Source organism: Cataglyphis hispanica, chromosome 26 (genome assembly GCF_021464435.1).
Source record: "Cataglyphis hispanica isolate Lineage 1 chromosome 26, ULB_Chis1_1.0, whole genome shotgun sequence".
Lineage (NCBI taxonomy): Eukaryota > Metazoa > Arthropoda > Insecta > Hymenoptera > Formicidae > Cataglyphis > Cataglyphis hispanica.
The window spans coordinates 2453650-2471777 of record NC_065979.1 but is presented as its reverse complement, the minus strand read 5'-3'; the positions used below and the strand labels follow the sequence as shown (position 1 = coordinate 2471777).

Genomic DNA, 18128 nt, shown 5'->3' with positions numbered 1-18128 from the left:
AGCTATATAAATAATAGCCGCGCATCAAAAAAAGTACCGACGCACGACTTTGTTTATATAATATATTTGGCGATATGTGGCGTAGTGAGATGTACATCTCTCTCTCTCTCTCTCTCTCTCTCTCTCTCTCTCTCTCTCTCTCTCTCTCTCTCTCTCTCTCTCTCTCTCTCTCTCTCTCTCTCTCTCTCTCTCTCTCTCTCTCTCTGTTGGATCATCTATACACTAGAAAGAAATAGAAAGTAGATGTTTTTTTATAGTTATTAGGAAAATAAATAACAAATTATTACAGTAGTAAAAAACAATAAAACATACCTCCTCAAATTCTCCTTCATCACTTTCCTGGAACATAATTAATTCTTCTTCTGTTGTAACAGTGCCTTCATTGAGCACATTTATTGTTGCTTTGCTTATTTCTTCTGCCATGGCCAAAGAAACAGAACTGATTTTTTCAGGAGGCTTATTTGTCAAAAGATTCTGTTCTTCATAAATAGAATTGGCAGCAAGAAGAGCGTTCGTAAATTCTCCTTTGAAATTTTCGTCCAAAAATGACCTTTCTACGAGATCCATATCAAGTCCCCGACTGGTGGAAGGTCCTGCATCTGTTTCCATTTTTTATCATGGAAGTATTGTAACACTTTCGTAAAAAACACTTACAAAAATCGTTTTTTGCAAACTGCGCTCTAGAATCAACCGACACTGTCACTAGCTCACGTTAGACTGGTGGATCACTGGTTTCGTAAAATACCGGACTGGTCCAGACAGGATTTCGAAGGATCTCGAATAGAATTTGTATAGAAATAAACGTTAGACAAGTAATCTGGAAAGGGACCAAAAACCGTTAGCAGTTATGATCAAATCAGATACAAAAATATTATGGTCGGAGCGGTATAGTTAACAATAAGAAAAAATTCACACCAAACAAAATTATGATAAATAAAATAGTTATTGTATTAAATTATAAAATGGCGTTTTATTGCTTCATTTTATATCGAGAATGTATAAAATAATAAGTTTGGAAATAGAATAAAAATTATGCCCACTTTCGGAGTAAATTAAAAAAAAATTGCCTTTGAAACATGCAAATTTAAAAGAAAAGACAAAATTGTTAGTTAAATTAACTTTATTTTCGTTGCTTGATTTTATAAAAAAAAATAAGAAAAAAATTGCGAGAGATAGGAATTGAACCCTGATCTGCTGCATGATAACCATGCGCTTAACACCCGAGCTACGCCGACTTCTCGATAAATTTTTTTTAAAAATGGCTGAGCGTTGCCCCCTATCGCTTTGCTCAAGTATTCTTCTAGTAGAGTACTACAATATATAAAAACCTTTTTAAATTCGGTGACCCCAAGGTCGCGCCCTCCCCTTGTGAACCTAACGATTTATCATACCTCAGGATTGACAGCACCAATCTTATTAAAACTTATTGGAATCGAAAGCTTGCATCCACATTATATGATAAAAGTGCCATTAGACTTTTCATTACGGCTTTAATTCCTGAAATATTTTAATCGAATGTTTGTCAAAACCATTATAGACATAAAACTCCGGATAAGCTACTTGGTAGCGCCGTGGCTCCTGTACATAGGCAAATTTATTACTTTATAATAATATAATACTTTATAATTATATAATACTTTTGTATGAAATAATAAAATATAATTTAACTTTTCTTATTTATAATTGAGCAAATAATTTTTACCGTGAAATACCATTACTAGCGATTCGTTCAAATATTTATATATTTGATTCACGATTGAAAACTTTTAAGATACACCTCGAAAACTTAACGCACATGATTCGACATAATGTTATATATATTTACATGTATATACATTTTCTTTTTGTATTATTTTTAGCATTTAAATTTTAATATTGCAAATTTAAGAATATACTTAAATATTTTAATAAATTTTAAATAAAGCAAAATTAGAAATGTTGTCTAATTTATATTGTAATTTGTAACTTATATTACAAATTGTTTATGAAAACTTTTTTATTGCGTCCCTCAGGATTAAAATTATTATACAAAGTACATTAACATTCAAAATTTATCTATTACTAACTTAATATATTAGTTTTTAAATTTAATCTTGCATTATCTCTAATTCTTATATTTTATACATACACGTACACGCTAATATTATCTATATTCTATTTTAATTTATTGAAATCGCTGCTTTTCTAGCATTAGTGATCAGCATTAGTGATAGTATTGGTTATTGATAATGTAAATTGCATCCATATCGTATGGATAAACTTTTGTCAATTTTTCATTTGGTACATAGTGCGTACCTTCGAAGCTAGAAAAATATTGTCCAATTTCTGCATTTCTTATCCGTTTTGGTGGACATGTCACTACATAACCTAAAAAATGTATTTTATATTATATGAATAGATTATGAAAGATATATAAATTGTAAGAATGCTATTCTAATACTTTACATACATTGCGGCGCATAACACATTTTATTATTATCTGTGAGAATTATATAGTGCGGTTGATTAATAATTTCGTGCGTGCCAAATCTATAACATCTACAGAAACAAGTATGTTTATGTCCATCACGTTTGCAAAAAGACAGTTGTGGAATTATGGAAGCTCATGATTTTCTAATAAGTTGACGTTTACATTTAAAATGCCAATTATCACGCCATCGTAAAAATGTATTTTATTTCCCTCAGCCGGCAAACTTGGCATTGAGTGCGTTACAATCATACCAACTGCAAATTTTATTTTTTTTTCTATTTATTGGTTGTGTCTCACTGATTTTAGGTTTCATCTGTGCGTATGTAAAAAATATAAAAATAAAATTTAACTGATATCTTGTTAAGTTGTTTCTGAATTAACTATTGTAACTATTTATTCTATAATTAATTTTAATAGAAATGACTTATTTATGTATATATATATATATATATATATATATATATATATATATATATAGGTGTCCGATAATTCGCGGACTTCCTTTTAAGGAAGGTAGAGGGTGTTATTCTGAATAGAAAGTCCTGTACCATTTTGTGATTTTCTCAATATTTAAGAAAATATTAATTTTAAAGATCAGCCAACGAAGTGCCGCGAAAAGCTCGTGACGCGAAAATGCCTCCCACTGTCAATAATTGATACTCGGTCTGCGGCGAAGCAATGGGAGGAGCAGTTTGCGAGCATGCTTCGTTATGGCAACTGAAAAAAATACACACATAATGAAAAGATCACATACATAAAACGGAGCGCGCATTATGTGTGTATTTCTTTTGGTTGCCATAGCGAAGCATGCTCGCAAACTGTTCCTCCCATTGCTTCGCCGCGAACCGAGTATCAATTGACAGTGGGAGGCATTTTCGCGCCACGAGCTTTTCGCGGCACTTCGTTGGCTGATCTTTTAAAATTAATATTTTTTTAAATATTGAGAAAATCACAAAATGGTACAGGACTTTTCTATTCAAAATAACACCCTCTACCTTCCCTTAAAAGGAAGTCCGCGAATTATCGGACACCCTGTATATGATGCCGAATTTTATACAAGAATTACAAAAGATTTAATGGTATAATTTACAATAATGTATTTTACATATATATGTTTGTGTGTGTGTATATATATATATATATATATATATATATATATATATATATATATATATTTATATATATATATTTATATATATACAAACATATATATGTAAAATACATTATTGTAAATTATACCATTAAATCTTTTGTAATTCTTGTATAAAATTCGGCATCAGAACACGATGCAATTTTATCAATCAACATTTGATCAAAAAGTGACGTGGCGAGCAAACGTGGTCCCTCCATTCCATAATTATGCCACAATGATCTTTAAATGTACAGTTATACATCATGAAATTATAAAAATTATCTATCAAAATTTATTTCTAAAAAGATAAAAAAAGCAAACATTAATAAACTTTAATAACAAAAAAATAATAATTATTTTTTATTTTTGCCCAAAATAAATTAATTCATTGAGAATTAATATATTGCATAACATATTATTTACAAAATTTACAATTTTTGATTGGTATTTTTATTAATTATCATTAAAATAATAAAAATTATATATGTACAGGGTGTCCAATAATAATATCATCTCTTGTTTGCAGATAGAACATGTGAAATTAAGAGAAGGAAAGTTTATGCAATTTTCATAATAATTATTACAAAAATCACAAAAAAATATAGATTAATTTTTTAATTAATTTCTCAATAATTATTACAATATTCGCAAAATGATAAAGGACTTTCCTTCTCGGTTTCACCTGCTTTACCTGCACACAAGAGGTGACACGATTATTATGGGACTGTATATATGTATAAGGAATTATAAAAATTAATAACGTACCCATACACTCCATAACTCATTTAATGGCCAATTCAGTCCAATCACACTTAGTATATCTCTGTTATTATATCTATTTCTGACAAATTTTAATTCTTGAGATTCCAAATACACATAAAAATACTCTGCATTTTCCCAACTTCCTATATTACTAAAGATAATAAAAATATGCATATATACACATACACATATAAAACATATACATATACATACGTATAAACAAAAGACATAAGAATAAGAATGTTTATTATAATCGGTACTGAAATTTTCTTTAATATTTACAAACTGATTAAAAATGTTGTGCAAAAATCCGTAAATCTATCTCAAATGAGTAATTGCTTCTTTAAAAATTATGACAATTTAATAGTAAAATTTCTTTTTTATAAAACAATAAAAATGTTTAATAATTTTTAAAAATTATATATTTTATTAATATATAATATATAATTTTTAAAAATAAATTGCATTCTTGTCTATATAAAGTGATTTCGTCATAAGATTATTAACATAGTGTAATAAAAGAAAATAATAACAATTTTCATCAGCAAAATAGAATTTATGAAATGTAGATTCCATTTTATTAAAACATATATTAAATTTTTCTAAAAAAATAATAAAAACAAATAATGATCACATTTTTAGATAAACGTAACATTGTATGCGAAACATGTAATATTTATTTTAATATACATATACAGTTGCAATTTTTTTATTTACATTAATGCATTCTATTTTTACATTTAAAATTTATTAGGATAAATTCTTCAAAAAAAATATATGTATATATAATTTATATAATAATATAAATGAATAAATTGTATATCATAACATATCAAAATAAATTATCAAATATATTTACAACTATAGAATTTTAATAAATTTATTTAAATATGTAAATGTAGTCATGTAAAATAAATTATGAAATCAATTTTAATAAAATAATATTGTCTCTTTTTTAAAACTTTTCAAATGATTGATTTTTGATTGAGAAAAAGAATTTTTATTGTCTATTTATATATATGTGTGACTGTGTAGTAGCTTTTTGTTAAATATTAAATATCTTTAAATTTTTATAATAATTTATTTTATTAATTTATAACAAAAGTTAAAAAAATTGCAAGCAACTATAATGTATAATATAATGAACAATATATATTATATATGTATGCATATATTAAAGTATATAAAAACAAAAACTAGAAAGATTGAGAACACTCTGAAATTAAAATTATACTTACTATTTTGGTTTCCATTTGAGCCCACGGAGTTCAATAACAAAATTCTCATTCATTATTACTTCTGGAACACAGAGTATACCAAGCCTTCTGGCTACGCTGTGATATATAATAATTAATTGATATGTATAAAAATATGTTGAATCCTATATGCATGTCGTAAATGATATTAGAAAAATTATATTAAACATTTATAAGATATGAAAAACGTAGTTGTCCTCAAGCAACACGTAACAAAGTGTTATTATAATTTAATATAATTTAAAATAACTTACAAGATAATGCAAGGCTTCTAAGTCTAACAATATCAACAATTCAAATAATTGTCTCTTCATTTCTTCAGAAAATATATATTCATCAAGAATACACATTATTTGCTTTGCTTCTCTTACATCCCAGAAATTATCGTCGATATTGTTATCTCTCCAAAAACAAAATTTTGCTGGAGACAGAGAAAATATTAAATGATTTGGATGTTTAATTTTAAGGCTGCGTAATACTTCTTGTGCAACTTCATCTAGCCATGTTTTCACAACCGAATAAGATACTCGTGGATAAAAATATTGGGCAATAATAATATACAATTGTTCTACAAGCCACTTTTCTCGTGGCATTAATAGATATTTTTTTAATAGCTTGTAAATAAGTCGATATTGTTTCAGGGAATGGCAAATTGAATGAAAATTATATTCAAATGATAAATTAAAAGGTTGCCTAAAAAAAAATTACACAATAACTATATAATACTTATATTGGTTTATAATGCTATTAGCAATTTAATTTATTAAATATTACCTTGGTAACTTTGCAATCCTACGGCACTCATCCGAAACGAAAAAATAAATTATAGAATCTTTAACTGTAAAATGTAGAAAATATTTAAATTCTTCTTCTTTATCTGACCATGAAGTTTCATCATCGGACAATATTGTATAATATTGTATAATTTTAATACATTCTAAACCTTTCTTTATTTTCTCTTGAAAATTTAAATTGCCAGAAATTCTCTTTTTTTTCAATACTAAACTTTTTTCTAGCGGAAGGACATCTAAAATTAAAACAGAAAATTATCAAAAATTATACTAAACAAATATCAGCAATAAATATATTAAAGCATAAAAAATTTTTAAAGTTTCATATATATATTTAAATTTATTAAATATGCTCAATTCTTATGTACATTATTCATATGTACATTAAAATCCAGGCTAAATTTAAAAAATTATAAATAATATTATGGTTCTTTCTGTATGAAATAAAAAAATGTATATTTATTTCTTCAAAATTAAATTATAATAATCACAAAAATATTAGATAATTATGTGACAATTATTACATAATTTATCCTTAATATTATTACACGCAATATGTGTGACTCTTCGAAATACATTTGCTGCGATAACCTCGCACCTTTTAAGTTTATTATTTTAAATAATTTTCGAATGAGTTATCGTGGTTAAAATAAATGTATATAAATATTTTAACTCTGCATGTGTCATTAAAATAAGAATTTTAAAAAAATAGATTTAAATTAAAAAATATGCTCAATCTTTACAATCTCTGAATGGATTAAACTGATTGCATTTAAATGATGTATAAAATTATAGAAACCAAATAAAATTTGAACAAAAGATTTTAAGAAAATGTAAAATAATTATTTAGTATAAGGAAACCACCTTCGACTTCAGTAATTCTCACATATATTATTAAGAACGTCATCCTGATTGTGAGTAATTTCTCGCAAAAATCAAGGTGATCGGCATTGGTTTAGAAAATATAAATTAAATTTTCACAATTTTAATAGTTTTTCTATTTCTACAAAATAAAAAAGAATAAAGTTCATTTATTTATATACATTTTCTAATAACTTTACAACGCAAAGCAAAGTCCATCTCTCGATTATTGGATGGATGAGAAAGTACATGTATTGGTACAATAGATTTTGCCCTTTCCCTTCTTTACGGGTGGGGGATAGGAGTGGAAGGGCTCCACTTCCGGAAAATATAACTTAATCCAAACCAACTTTTATTTTTAAATTTAGAAATAAGATGAGTCCATTATAATAATGTTCATTAATAGCTGCGTTTTTCGCAATCGGAAATCTTGAAAGGCTTCTTGCTAGAAGCTCCAGTTAAGTAGGAAATCTTGAACGCGGATGCCGGTTGTTTTAAGCGCGAGGACATTTGCAGTGCAGGTGAATGATAATGAACAATTTTAGCTAATTTTAATATTATATTAAACAAACAAAAAATAAATTATATAGATATATAGTGCTAAGAAAATCAGACGAAGAAAGAGAAGTATACTCGCTATCTCTTTTTATCTGCTCCATGCTTTTTACAATGTATTAAACATCCAACATAAAAATCTTAAATTAGAAAGCTAAGAATGCAAAAGTATTAAATTTATTTTTTTTTATTGTTAATTTTTGTTTTGTTCAGTGACAAAAATCGATCAAGTAAAATTATATTCCAAAAAAAAATATTTTATAAATATATAATTAATATATATTATATAATAAATATTAAATAAATATTATGTAAATTATATAAATATTATAAATATTATATAAATATTATATAAAAATATTATATTATTATTATAAAAAAAACATATAAATAAATAGAAGTACCTTTGATAAAACTTTGTTTTCCAAAGACTGTTATACTGTACAATCGGCCAGAATTTTTTACACTTGGAACTAAAACTCACGATGTCCTTAACGCTGATGTTCTCATCTTGGAGAATAATAATAATTATTTCGTCAGATAAACATGTTATTGTAGCCATTGTAGAAAAAATTTAACGTTGTACAAAAGAGCTCGCAACGGATGCTATTTATTAATTTCGTTAATATACTTTTACATATACGAATGTGAGCGCATAATTTACTGTAATTTCTGGTTGATCACTAGGCAATATGCCTTGTGAGCAATGGACTGTCTTTTATGTGATACAGACACACTCTACAGAAAGTTACAAATAGTTTAAATGGTTTGACTGACTAGTCTGAAAAAAAAAATAAAATTCCATTCTTCTGATTGGTCTGGATGGATAAAGGCACAATCCGAAATTTTTCTAAACCGAAGAAAATTTTCTAAACCATTGCTTTGTAATGTAATTGAGATTTATGGTTTTCCGAGTTTGTTTTAAAATTATTTTATTTAAATTGTTGAACAATTTTATTATCAGATATTTATCTTCTTTGAAGGTTTAAATAAAATATCATGCGATCAATAGCGCGTGAAAAATTTTTATAAATTCTTTTTATCTTAATTGGCAGTAAATAATAATTTCAAAATTATAATAAAATTATAACAATAATAAAATTATAAATAAATAAATAGGCATAAAAAGCACTCAATACAAAAAATAAATAATTTACCGTTAGTAATAAGTGCATGTGAAAATCTTAACGATTACAATAATAGAAATGCAAAAAAATGCAAATCATAAATAACAATAATAAAAGAAATTTAAAAAATGCAAATTGCAATTACATTCATCATTATTGCAAATATATTGCAACAACAATTATGATCATTGTTATTTATATAGTTACGATTTGCATCCTTTTTTTTTTATTTGATCAAGATATTACCAACGCACATTCAACTCATTATTTTACATAGTTTATATTAACATTTAAGCACTTTTATTATCAGATTGACAGTTTTTTTATTTCCAGAAGTAGTGATAGAATGTAACTGATATTAAGTGTATATAAAAAAAAAAGTTGTTTCTGCATGGTGATACTAACAAGGAGAGGTCGCAGCTGACTCTTCACCGATTTTGATTTCCTTTTTTGTGATGAATCTATATTAAATATATTTAAGCCCTGTAAAAGCTTTTCGTGCAATGCGCCCTGTAAGTAATATTTTTTTTATTTTTTTATAGTTAAAATTTGGAGAAATTTTAATGTAGCACGTAAAGCATAAAGAAAGACATTATATCGAGCGGTACCATATGGCGCAGAGCGTAAGCGCAAGAACCAGTAATAACGAATCAAAATATAAGTAGGTTTTTATTAAAACTCTTTTCCTGCATAACAAGCAAATTATAAAAAGAAAACACGCATACTGTAATTTAGCAAAGCAAAGACGTACAATTATCTGTATTTTATAATAAGAAGCTTGAGAAGGTTGAGCCTGTGAGGCAGGAACTTCAATTAATACACAACAAAATACGTGTCATTTAAATGTTTTTAAAATTTATTGTATATATATGTATGTAACATAACCAATATTGATAAAGCTTTATTTAAAGTAAAAAGTAATAACGAGAACCAGATTCAAAAACTGCGTTCTCAACATCTTTTTTTCATTTTTTAAATTTTTTTTTAAATTATTTTACATGTAAATGTAATATTATTTATTACGTAGTATTATTTATTTAAAAAAAATTAATTAATTGATATATATTGGATATGCATATCTTTTTATATATTTGCCTGCATAAAATTTTAAAATGTGACATAATTGTGAAATAAATGGAATATTTTTACAGAGAAATATTTATACTTTTATTTTTTAATATTTATACATTTTCTAATAAATTAAATTTTATTAAATAATATAGTAATATTAGAACACGTTTCATAAACATCCGAATTCGAGTTTTTTACCTGCCTATACAAATAAAAAGAGAAAGCGAAGAACGATTACGGAGGCTTAAGGGGAAAGAGTAGGGGTTTTAATTGTTCTATAAGGGCTTTGACGGCTTTGATTAGAAAATCAGTCACAATTACCTCTCCCTGTCATAATACAAAAAATTAGATTAACTGCTCTGGACCACCGTTGAACATTCCTTTATATTCCTGCACTTTATACGATTAATTGAAAAATTAATTTAAATAAAGACGTTTTTTATTTAAATTTTGGCAATTAATTTGCTTTTCAGACGATTTATTAATTTGCGATAAAATCGAAGATAGAAATCTAGACGAATCTTTCTAAGAAGAAGTGCAATATCCAAGTCAAGAAAAAGGGATAGAAATTTGTATGTAACATATAAAAGTTAAAGATACATGAAAAATTAAACAGCACTTAAAAATATTAAAATTTTTGTTTTTATTTCCATTCCCAGTTTTATCTCTTGTAAAAAATAACAGAAATACAGAAATATCACATTTGCTTTGAGAGTCTAAATTCCAAATAACAAAAGAGAAAAGAAAAATTGTTCATAAAATATCAAAAATTATTTTAAACAGAAAAAGACACGCTCATAATATTATTAACTTTACTCTATCGTTGATAATTAAAAAAAAATGTAATTGATTCTACAATACTCTTGTATATATAATAAACAATTTGCACATGCTAGAAAACACATGCTAGAAAATTTTTGTCATGTACTTGATTTTTCTTTATGAACTTGGCACGCTATCGTCAAACGACCGATAATGTTCAACATTTTTCAATTATCTCCGGGCCCACTTGATGGTCACAAAAATTTACTCAGGACTCACTGTTTTTAATAGTATCTCGTCGGTGCATATATCAAATAATAATGTCGGTAATGGTGCAAAAATGTCAGTATTGTCGACATTTGTAGTTACGTTTAGATGAAGGCGCTAACCTGTCAAAATTCATCTGTCACTAGGATTCCCTTAATACTACTCATTGTCAGACTCTCGCAAGCAAAGAAGAGGTTGCGATATTGAAATTTATCTAAATATTCGGAACGATAATTTGGCGGTCCGCAAGCAATGAAAACGCGAAAGGTGCGATTTCACGATTGAAATTGCCGAATTTGTTGAAATTCGAGAGACTTTTCTGCTGCTGTAATTATGTGTATACATTCGAGACTTTTTACAAAGTGCGAATCGCTCTGTCCGCGCGTTGCTTTTATTCACGCGTGTCTTTCTAGAAGGATTCCGGCTTGTCAAGAAATTGATAAATTTTCGGTGACAGTTATTGTTGGAACTTTTGTTGTTTTGTTGTTTTCTTGTTCGGAGTTGTCAAATTCTTCTAGAAAAGCGATATAAATAATAATAATATTAATTATTATTATTATTATTATTATATGTGTTGATAAAACCGTATCGCCCACGAATTTTAGAAAAAAATATTTCAAAATGATCTTGCAAAAATTTATAAATCCAAATATACTTAAAGAATTTAATATTTTTTTAAATTTTTTATGAAATCTCTAAAATTAATTGAACAGCAATAAGCAAACTATATATAAACGTTTTTCTAGCAATCCAATATAGTAATTGACTCTTTTCTTATTTTTAAAATAGATATTTTGTGATATTATTTGTATATGTTTTAAAAATTCTATACTTTTTCAAAAATTGATGTTTTAAAACCTTTGTCAAAAAAAGATTTTTAGAATTAAGAATATCGAATAAACAATCAACTATTCTTAAAAAATGTGCAGTCGCTGAACTACCGTAAAATTTTTTGAAACTTTCTTTTTTTTTAATTCTATGGCATTAGCGACAGATGCACTCAACATATGAACAGCAAATACTTATTGCTATAAGTTTTTAACAGAATATTATCGATATATCTACTCTGTAGCGTTTCCATATAATTTTTTTTGTTAACATATGACAGTCATTTTATGATTTCAACTGTATATAATCCTTTTTCTCAATTGTATATATTCGGAAACATAATTTTTTTTATTTTATATCTTTCTATATATACCAACCCAAATTATTCGCTTGTATGCTAATAGCAACAACTAATATTGCTAATATTCAACAAATTTAAATTAAATTAACATTAATTTTTAGCGTGAATATATCAATGAAAATAATATATGTAAGGGACTATTACCAAATGCACAAAATGAAATCAATTAATAAAAATAATATAAGGAGAATTTTTAATTACATAACATAAAGAATCTCTTTTTTCTAATTTCCTTGTATTTATATATGAGCAGAATGTTTTTATGTAGATTATAAAACAAAAAAGTAATTTCTTTTGCCTACATATTTTATCAATTTTGCTTATCATTATCTTTCCATTCTTTACATCATACACATTACAGATCAATCCAAGGGGTGTCTCACTCTCCAAAATTTGTATATGTATTGCGGAATTACTAGAAAATCCAAATAATTCTAAGTAATTCCATGTAATGTGCGTATAATTCTAAGTAATGCGACAAGATTACGTGTAATACGAAACAATTTCGTGCAATATAAAAGTAATTTCATGTAATATTATTAATGTAAAGTAATTCCTCGTAATGTGAATATATTTGTTTATAATTTTTTGTAAATAAAGTAGATTATCATATACAGAATGTCTCGCAGTTTGAACATTCAAACTAAATATTTTCTTTATTCAAACTAAAATTCTCTTATTTATTAAAATACTAATTTAAAGTTTTGCAAAATGTCAATACTATATTATCTGTAATAATATTTTATAAAATTTTTTTGTATCATTTCTGATTTCAACCAAAAATAATGTCAACTTTTTTTCCAAATAAAATATATTTAACACACATAATGAAAAGATCACATACATAAAACGGAGCGCGCATTATGTGTGTATTTCTTTTGGTTGCCATAGCGAAGCATGCTCGCAAACTGCTTCTCCCATTGCTTCGCCGCGGACCGAGTATCAATTGACAGTGGGAGGCATTTTCGCGCCACGAGCTTTTCGCGGCACTTCGTTGGCTGATCTTTTAAAATTAATATTTTCTTAAATATTGAGAAAATCACAAAATGGTACAGGACTTTTCTATTCAGAATAACACCCTCTACCTTCCCTTAAAGGGTAATCCGCGAATTATCGGACACCCTGTATATACATATATATAAGTATATATATAACTCTATATATATATATATATATATATATATATATATATATGTATATATTATTTATATTATAGTTAATCATTATATATTCTCTTTAGTTCTTTGTACTTTTAACATTTTTTAAGTCTACTTAAATCAACTTTAAAAAAATTATTTTTATTAAAAATCTTATTTAACATTATTTAACGGCAATGCCGTTACGTGTGTACTCTGTACTTCGTCCGAATTCGGATAGTAAAAGAGGACAGATAACTTCTGTCTCTTTCGATAAGCTGTGAGGCCAGAAATCAGACACAAGACACATGTAACCGTGACGGAAAGATTAATTGTACACAAGCAAAAATATGTGCATATGTGCATGAGGCGCTGAGTGCGTATGTAGTATTTAAAAAAATATTTTTAATAATTTAAAAAAATAAATTTTGATTTTCAATATTCAAATTTTATTTTATTAAATTTAAAAAAATTACTTTTCTGATTGTTACTTATCTATCTAAAATATTAATAAATTTAAGTCTCAGAGAATTATTCATGTATATCTAAAAGACATTCTAAAAACGTTATAACAACATCATTTTTATTTTTTAAGACTTTAATCTTTAAGGCTTTAATCTTATCTGCAGCACATAATGTGAAGTAATACGTAATGCGAAATAATACGTAATACGAAATAATGCGTAAGTAATTCCAGAAAAAATGTACATGTATTGCGACAGTGAGACATCCCTTGGGTCAATCCTTAAATATGCAGATTTTTAAATTGTGATCTGTGATTAATGCATTCTAATATCAAACCGGAATTAATTTATGTGTAAATAAATCTTGGCATTCTAATCAATCTTAAAATCTATTTTAATCGACAAACATTAAAAAAGAAAGAAATACAAAATGTTTAAAATCACCTTTGATTTTTTGATTAATTTTTATTACATCAGTGATATTCTTATATATTATGTTTGATTACTCGTTCTAAAAATAAATTACGTTAAAGTTTAATTTAAGTTTAATGATTTTGCAAAGTGTCCACATAATATTTAATTTTATTAGCTAAATTCCTTATTAGATAAATTCCTACATGTCTAAAATGAAAAATTTATTAATATTTATTTAAAATCACATTGCAATATAAATTGTATGAAAATAAGTTATATAAGTATAATATTAAAAAATGCGTATTTTTCGTAAATAAAATTATAAGACAAATATTATATTACATTGAATTATACAAAGAATAACATTTTTTTACATTAAATATATGTGTTTATTTGAGTTATATTTGTTCCACTAAAACCTTATTTTATTAAATAAAAATCTGATTGTTTCGTTGCATTAAATATTAGATCATATTGTTTGACGAAAAAAAAAACTATTATTTAAAATAGTATAGTATATTAATTTATAGTATTTAGTATATAGTATTCAGTATATTAGTAATAATAAATAGTTTATTCGCGTACCGCTTTGCGACGCGCTTTCACTATATACTCGTATTCAAATTTTTCTCATAAGGATATGTATATAAAGCTTGCAAAATATTGCTAATAACATTGTAACAATTATTTTTGTGAGCTTCATTTCTGATACGATCTCCATAAAGAATTCAGATATTAAACTGATTTTGTTAAATCGAACAAATAAATGTTCTATTTTCACTTATTTGGACAATTTCTATTTGAATAAATAAAGTTAAGTTTTTTTTTACATGACCCTAAGATGCTGCGAAGATTTGATTAGAAAGATACAGTCTAAGTAATAGGCAATTTAACTTTATCTTATTTGTTTTAAGACTTATCTAAATTGTTCAAAGTAACATGATGAATTTTTTAAATAAAATAAAAATATTATTTTATTAAAATAATGTTTGAAAGAATAATACATATAATTGTGTAAGTTGAAGAAAAAAAGTGAAATTTATTTCAAAAATATTTTATTTAAAGTAAATAAGTATGTTATTTGAAAATAAAAGAAGCGTATTTGTTATTTCAAACATTAGTACGGTTTCATTCCAAACATTATATATATTTGATTTCAACAAAATTTATTAAATTCAAACAAATTTTTTTTCTCTATATCTTACACAATGTCATGCGCTAAAATGATTAGAAAAAAAATTTGAGAAAAAATATAAATAAGTAATTGATAATAGCAAGCTTTTATTCTTATTTCATAATATTTTATTGATTTTAATTGAATTATAAATCTAAAATCTAATTCTCTAAAATTGATTTTTCAATAATATCTATAAATTTAAATATACACATAGGTTTGCATTGAATCTCGCTACGCGTGAAAAGTCATAAACTTAAATTGTTAATAACTTTTTAATAAACAACGAGCGACAACTAAAACCTCTTTGATGCAACTCAAGTGACATTGACAACATATGTCAAGATCAAGGTCATTGGGACTAGTCCCCTTTTGTAAAGTTTTACCCTTTTTTTCTTAACAGGAATTTTTATACTATTTTTTTTTTATATATATATTTTGAATAGCTTAATAAATTGTATAAAATAATAAAAGACGCGCGACAAATAGTTTGAAGTAACAGATGGCATTAGAGAAGATGAATTTTTTTCTTCAATCATTTAATTTAATCTTGGTTTTATGAGGAAAGAGATACTAATTTCAAGATTACACTCATATATTTCAGAATAAAATTCAATTGAATGATACAGAGAAATATCCTATTGTCATGAAAAGATCGATAGTTTTCACGTATAGGTCTCTGCGCTATGATCGGCACAATTGAGTATGTCAGAGAATTAATGATTCTAAATAGAATTTTTTCTCCCACGATTGTAAACGTTCTCGTCGTATGTGCACACACGCGCCGCGTTTACACACGTGTCCGACATACATGCCGCTCCTAATTACGCGACGCCGATCGTCATTTATTCAAGTTTGTTTATCGAAGGCCAATGTCTCGGTCGCATAAACTATATGCATCACATGTCGATGCGCTGTTCCTCGCGTATGCAATGCGAAAAAAATTCAACCCTCATCGCACATACAAATCAGGAGTCACGCTCAAGTGTCACATTCATGTGTTATCTCTCTCGGAAGAATAAGATTACTAAGATGCTTTACAAACATATTCATTCAAAATTATATTTTGAGTTATACGAGATAGATCAAATTTATTAATATTAATAAGATCCAGTTATCAGTTTAAATTCTTAAAACAAAAAACAAATCAAAAAAATTAAATAAAATAAAAAAATGCTACGCTATTGAAGACGTTATATAATTATTCGAAGTGAGATAACTTTCTCTAAAATAAAATTTCTATATTTTTATACATTTAATATTGCTCCCATATTACTGACTTATATAATTAATGATAATTTGCGTAATTAAAATAAATTATGTTTTTTCTTATACAATCTTTTATCTTGGAAAAAAATAAGAAAGTTGAAAACATAATTTTATTAAATTTCCAAAAATTTTATTAAAGATCCAATTTTATTAAAGAGATACTTAAGAAAGAAAAAAAAAGAGAGATTTTTATATAATTATATAAAGTAACATAACTAAAAATTAATAATTCTTATGTTTAATTTTAAACTGTCGCCAGTAGATAAATTAATAGACAAGTGTTTATACGACCAAACTGGCAATTTATTGTTTGATTGTTCTATCACAACGTTTCGACCATATGATTTTGGTCCTTATCAAGTGAAAGTTATAATTAAAAAGTAGAAAGAGAAAAATCGAAATGTCAAACTGACATTGTGTCAACCACTATGTTTGGAATATTGAGAACGACCGGTCGTTCTCAATATTCCAAACATAGTGGTTGACACAATGTCAGTTTGACATTTCGATTTTTCTCTTTCTACTTTTTAATTACAACTTTCACTTGATAAGGACCAAAATCATATGGTCGAAACGTTGTGATAGAACAATCAAACAATAAATTGCCAGTTTGGTCGTATAAACACTTGTCTATTAAAAATTAATAATATTTAAATCTCTTTTCCTATCATATTCTAGATATCAACTTACTTCTTTTTCATATAAATATATTGTTATATGTATACGAGTTTAAATCTAAAAAAAAAATTATTTGTTTAGAAGTAAAGTAATTTTTGAAACTTTTGCGATGATTTTTTTGAAGATTTTGCGATGCATATAAAATATATTGGATATATTGTTATCAAAATGATACCAGTTCATATCACAAGTTGCTCGTTCCGCTCCTCGCATTTGCGGCGCGTTGGATACGTGCGGGCAGGTGACACCCGCATAATCGCAGTAAAAAAAACGTAATTGCCGCAAGAAAAGAGCCAGAGACGAGATCATCGTCTCCTTTAACAAAAAAAAAAATTTAATTAAAAATATTTTTTATTTTGATTTATACTTCTTTCCTTAATCTTCTCTTTTCAACTTTCTTCTTTTTTTATTTTGTTTTTTTTTTCATCTTTACAATGTTTTAATTGTAATTTTGTTTCTCGAAACTTTGATTAAAGTCATGATTAAGATTAATAAAATAAAATTATGTTTCTTTCCTTTATGCAAATTTGTGATACAAAATGATATTTAATAAAATACACCTAATGAGATGTGTCATTTAACTGTTCTTGTAGTACTTCTCTACTAGTAGTACTTCTCAACATATAGAAAAAAATAGAATAAAACCAGATACTTTTTTGGATTTGTCTTTCTACAAAAAATCAGAGTACAAAAAAAATTTTACTGACCATAAGTAAGTACAAAGGCATAAAAAGCAATGATCAAAACTAG

At 26.0% G+C, this 18128-nt stretch overlaps 1 protein-coding gene across 1 annotated transcript; it reads right to left on the bottom strand.

The window, feature by feature from the left end:
- Nucleotides 1-5647: 5647 nt before the first annotated feature.
- On the bottom strand, nucleotides 5648-8389 carry LOC126858559 (uncharacterized). Its single transcript, XM_050608969.1, is given in 5 exon segments — nucleotides 5648-5698; nucleotides 5875-6289; nucleotides 6395-6595; nucleotides 6597-6647; nucleotides 8232-8389. Coding segments are annotated over 5 exon segments (876 nt in total).
- Between the last annotated feature and the right edge of the window lie 9739 nt (nucleotides 8390-18128).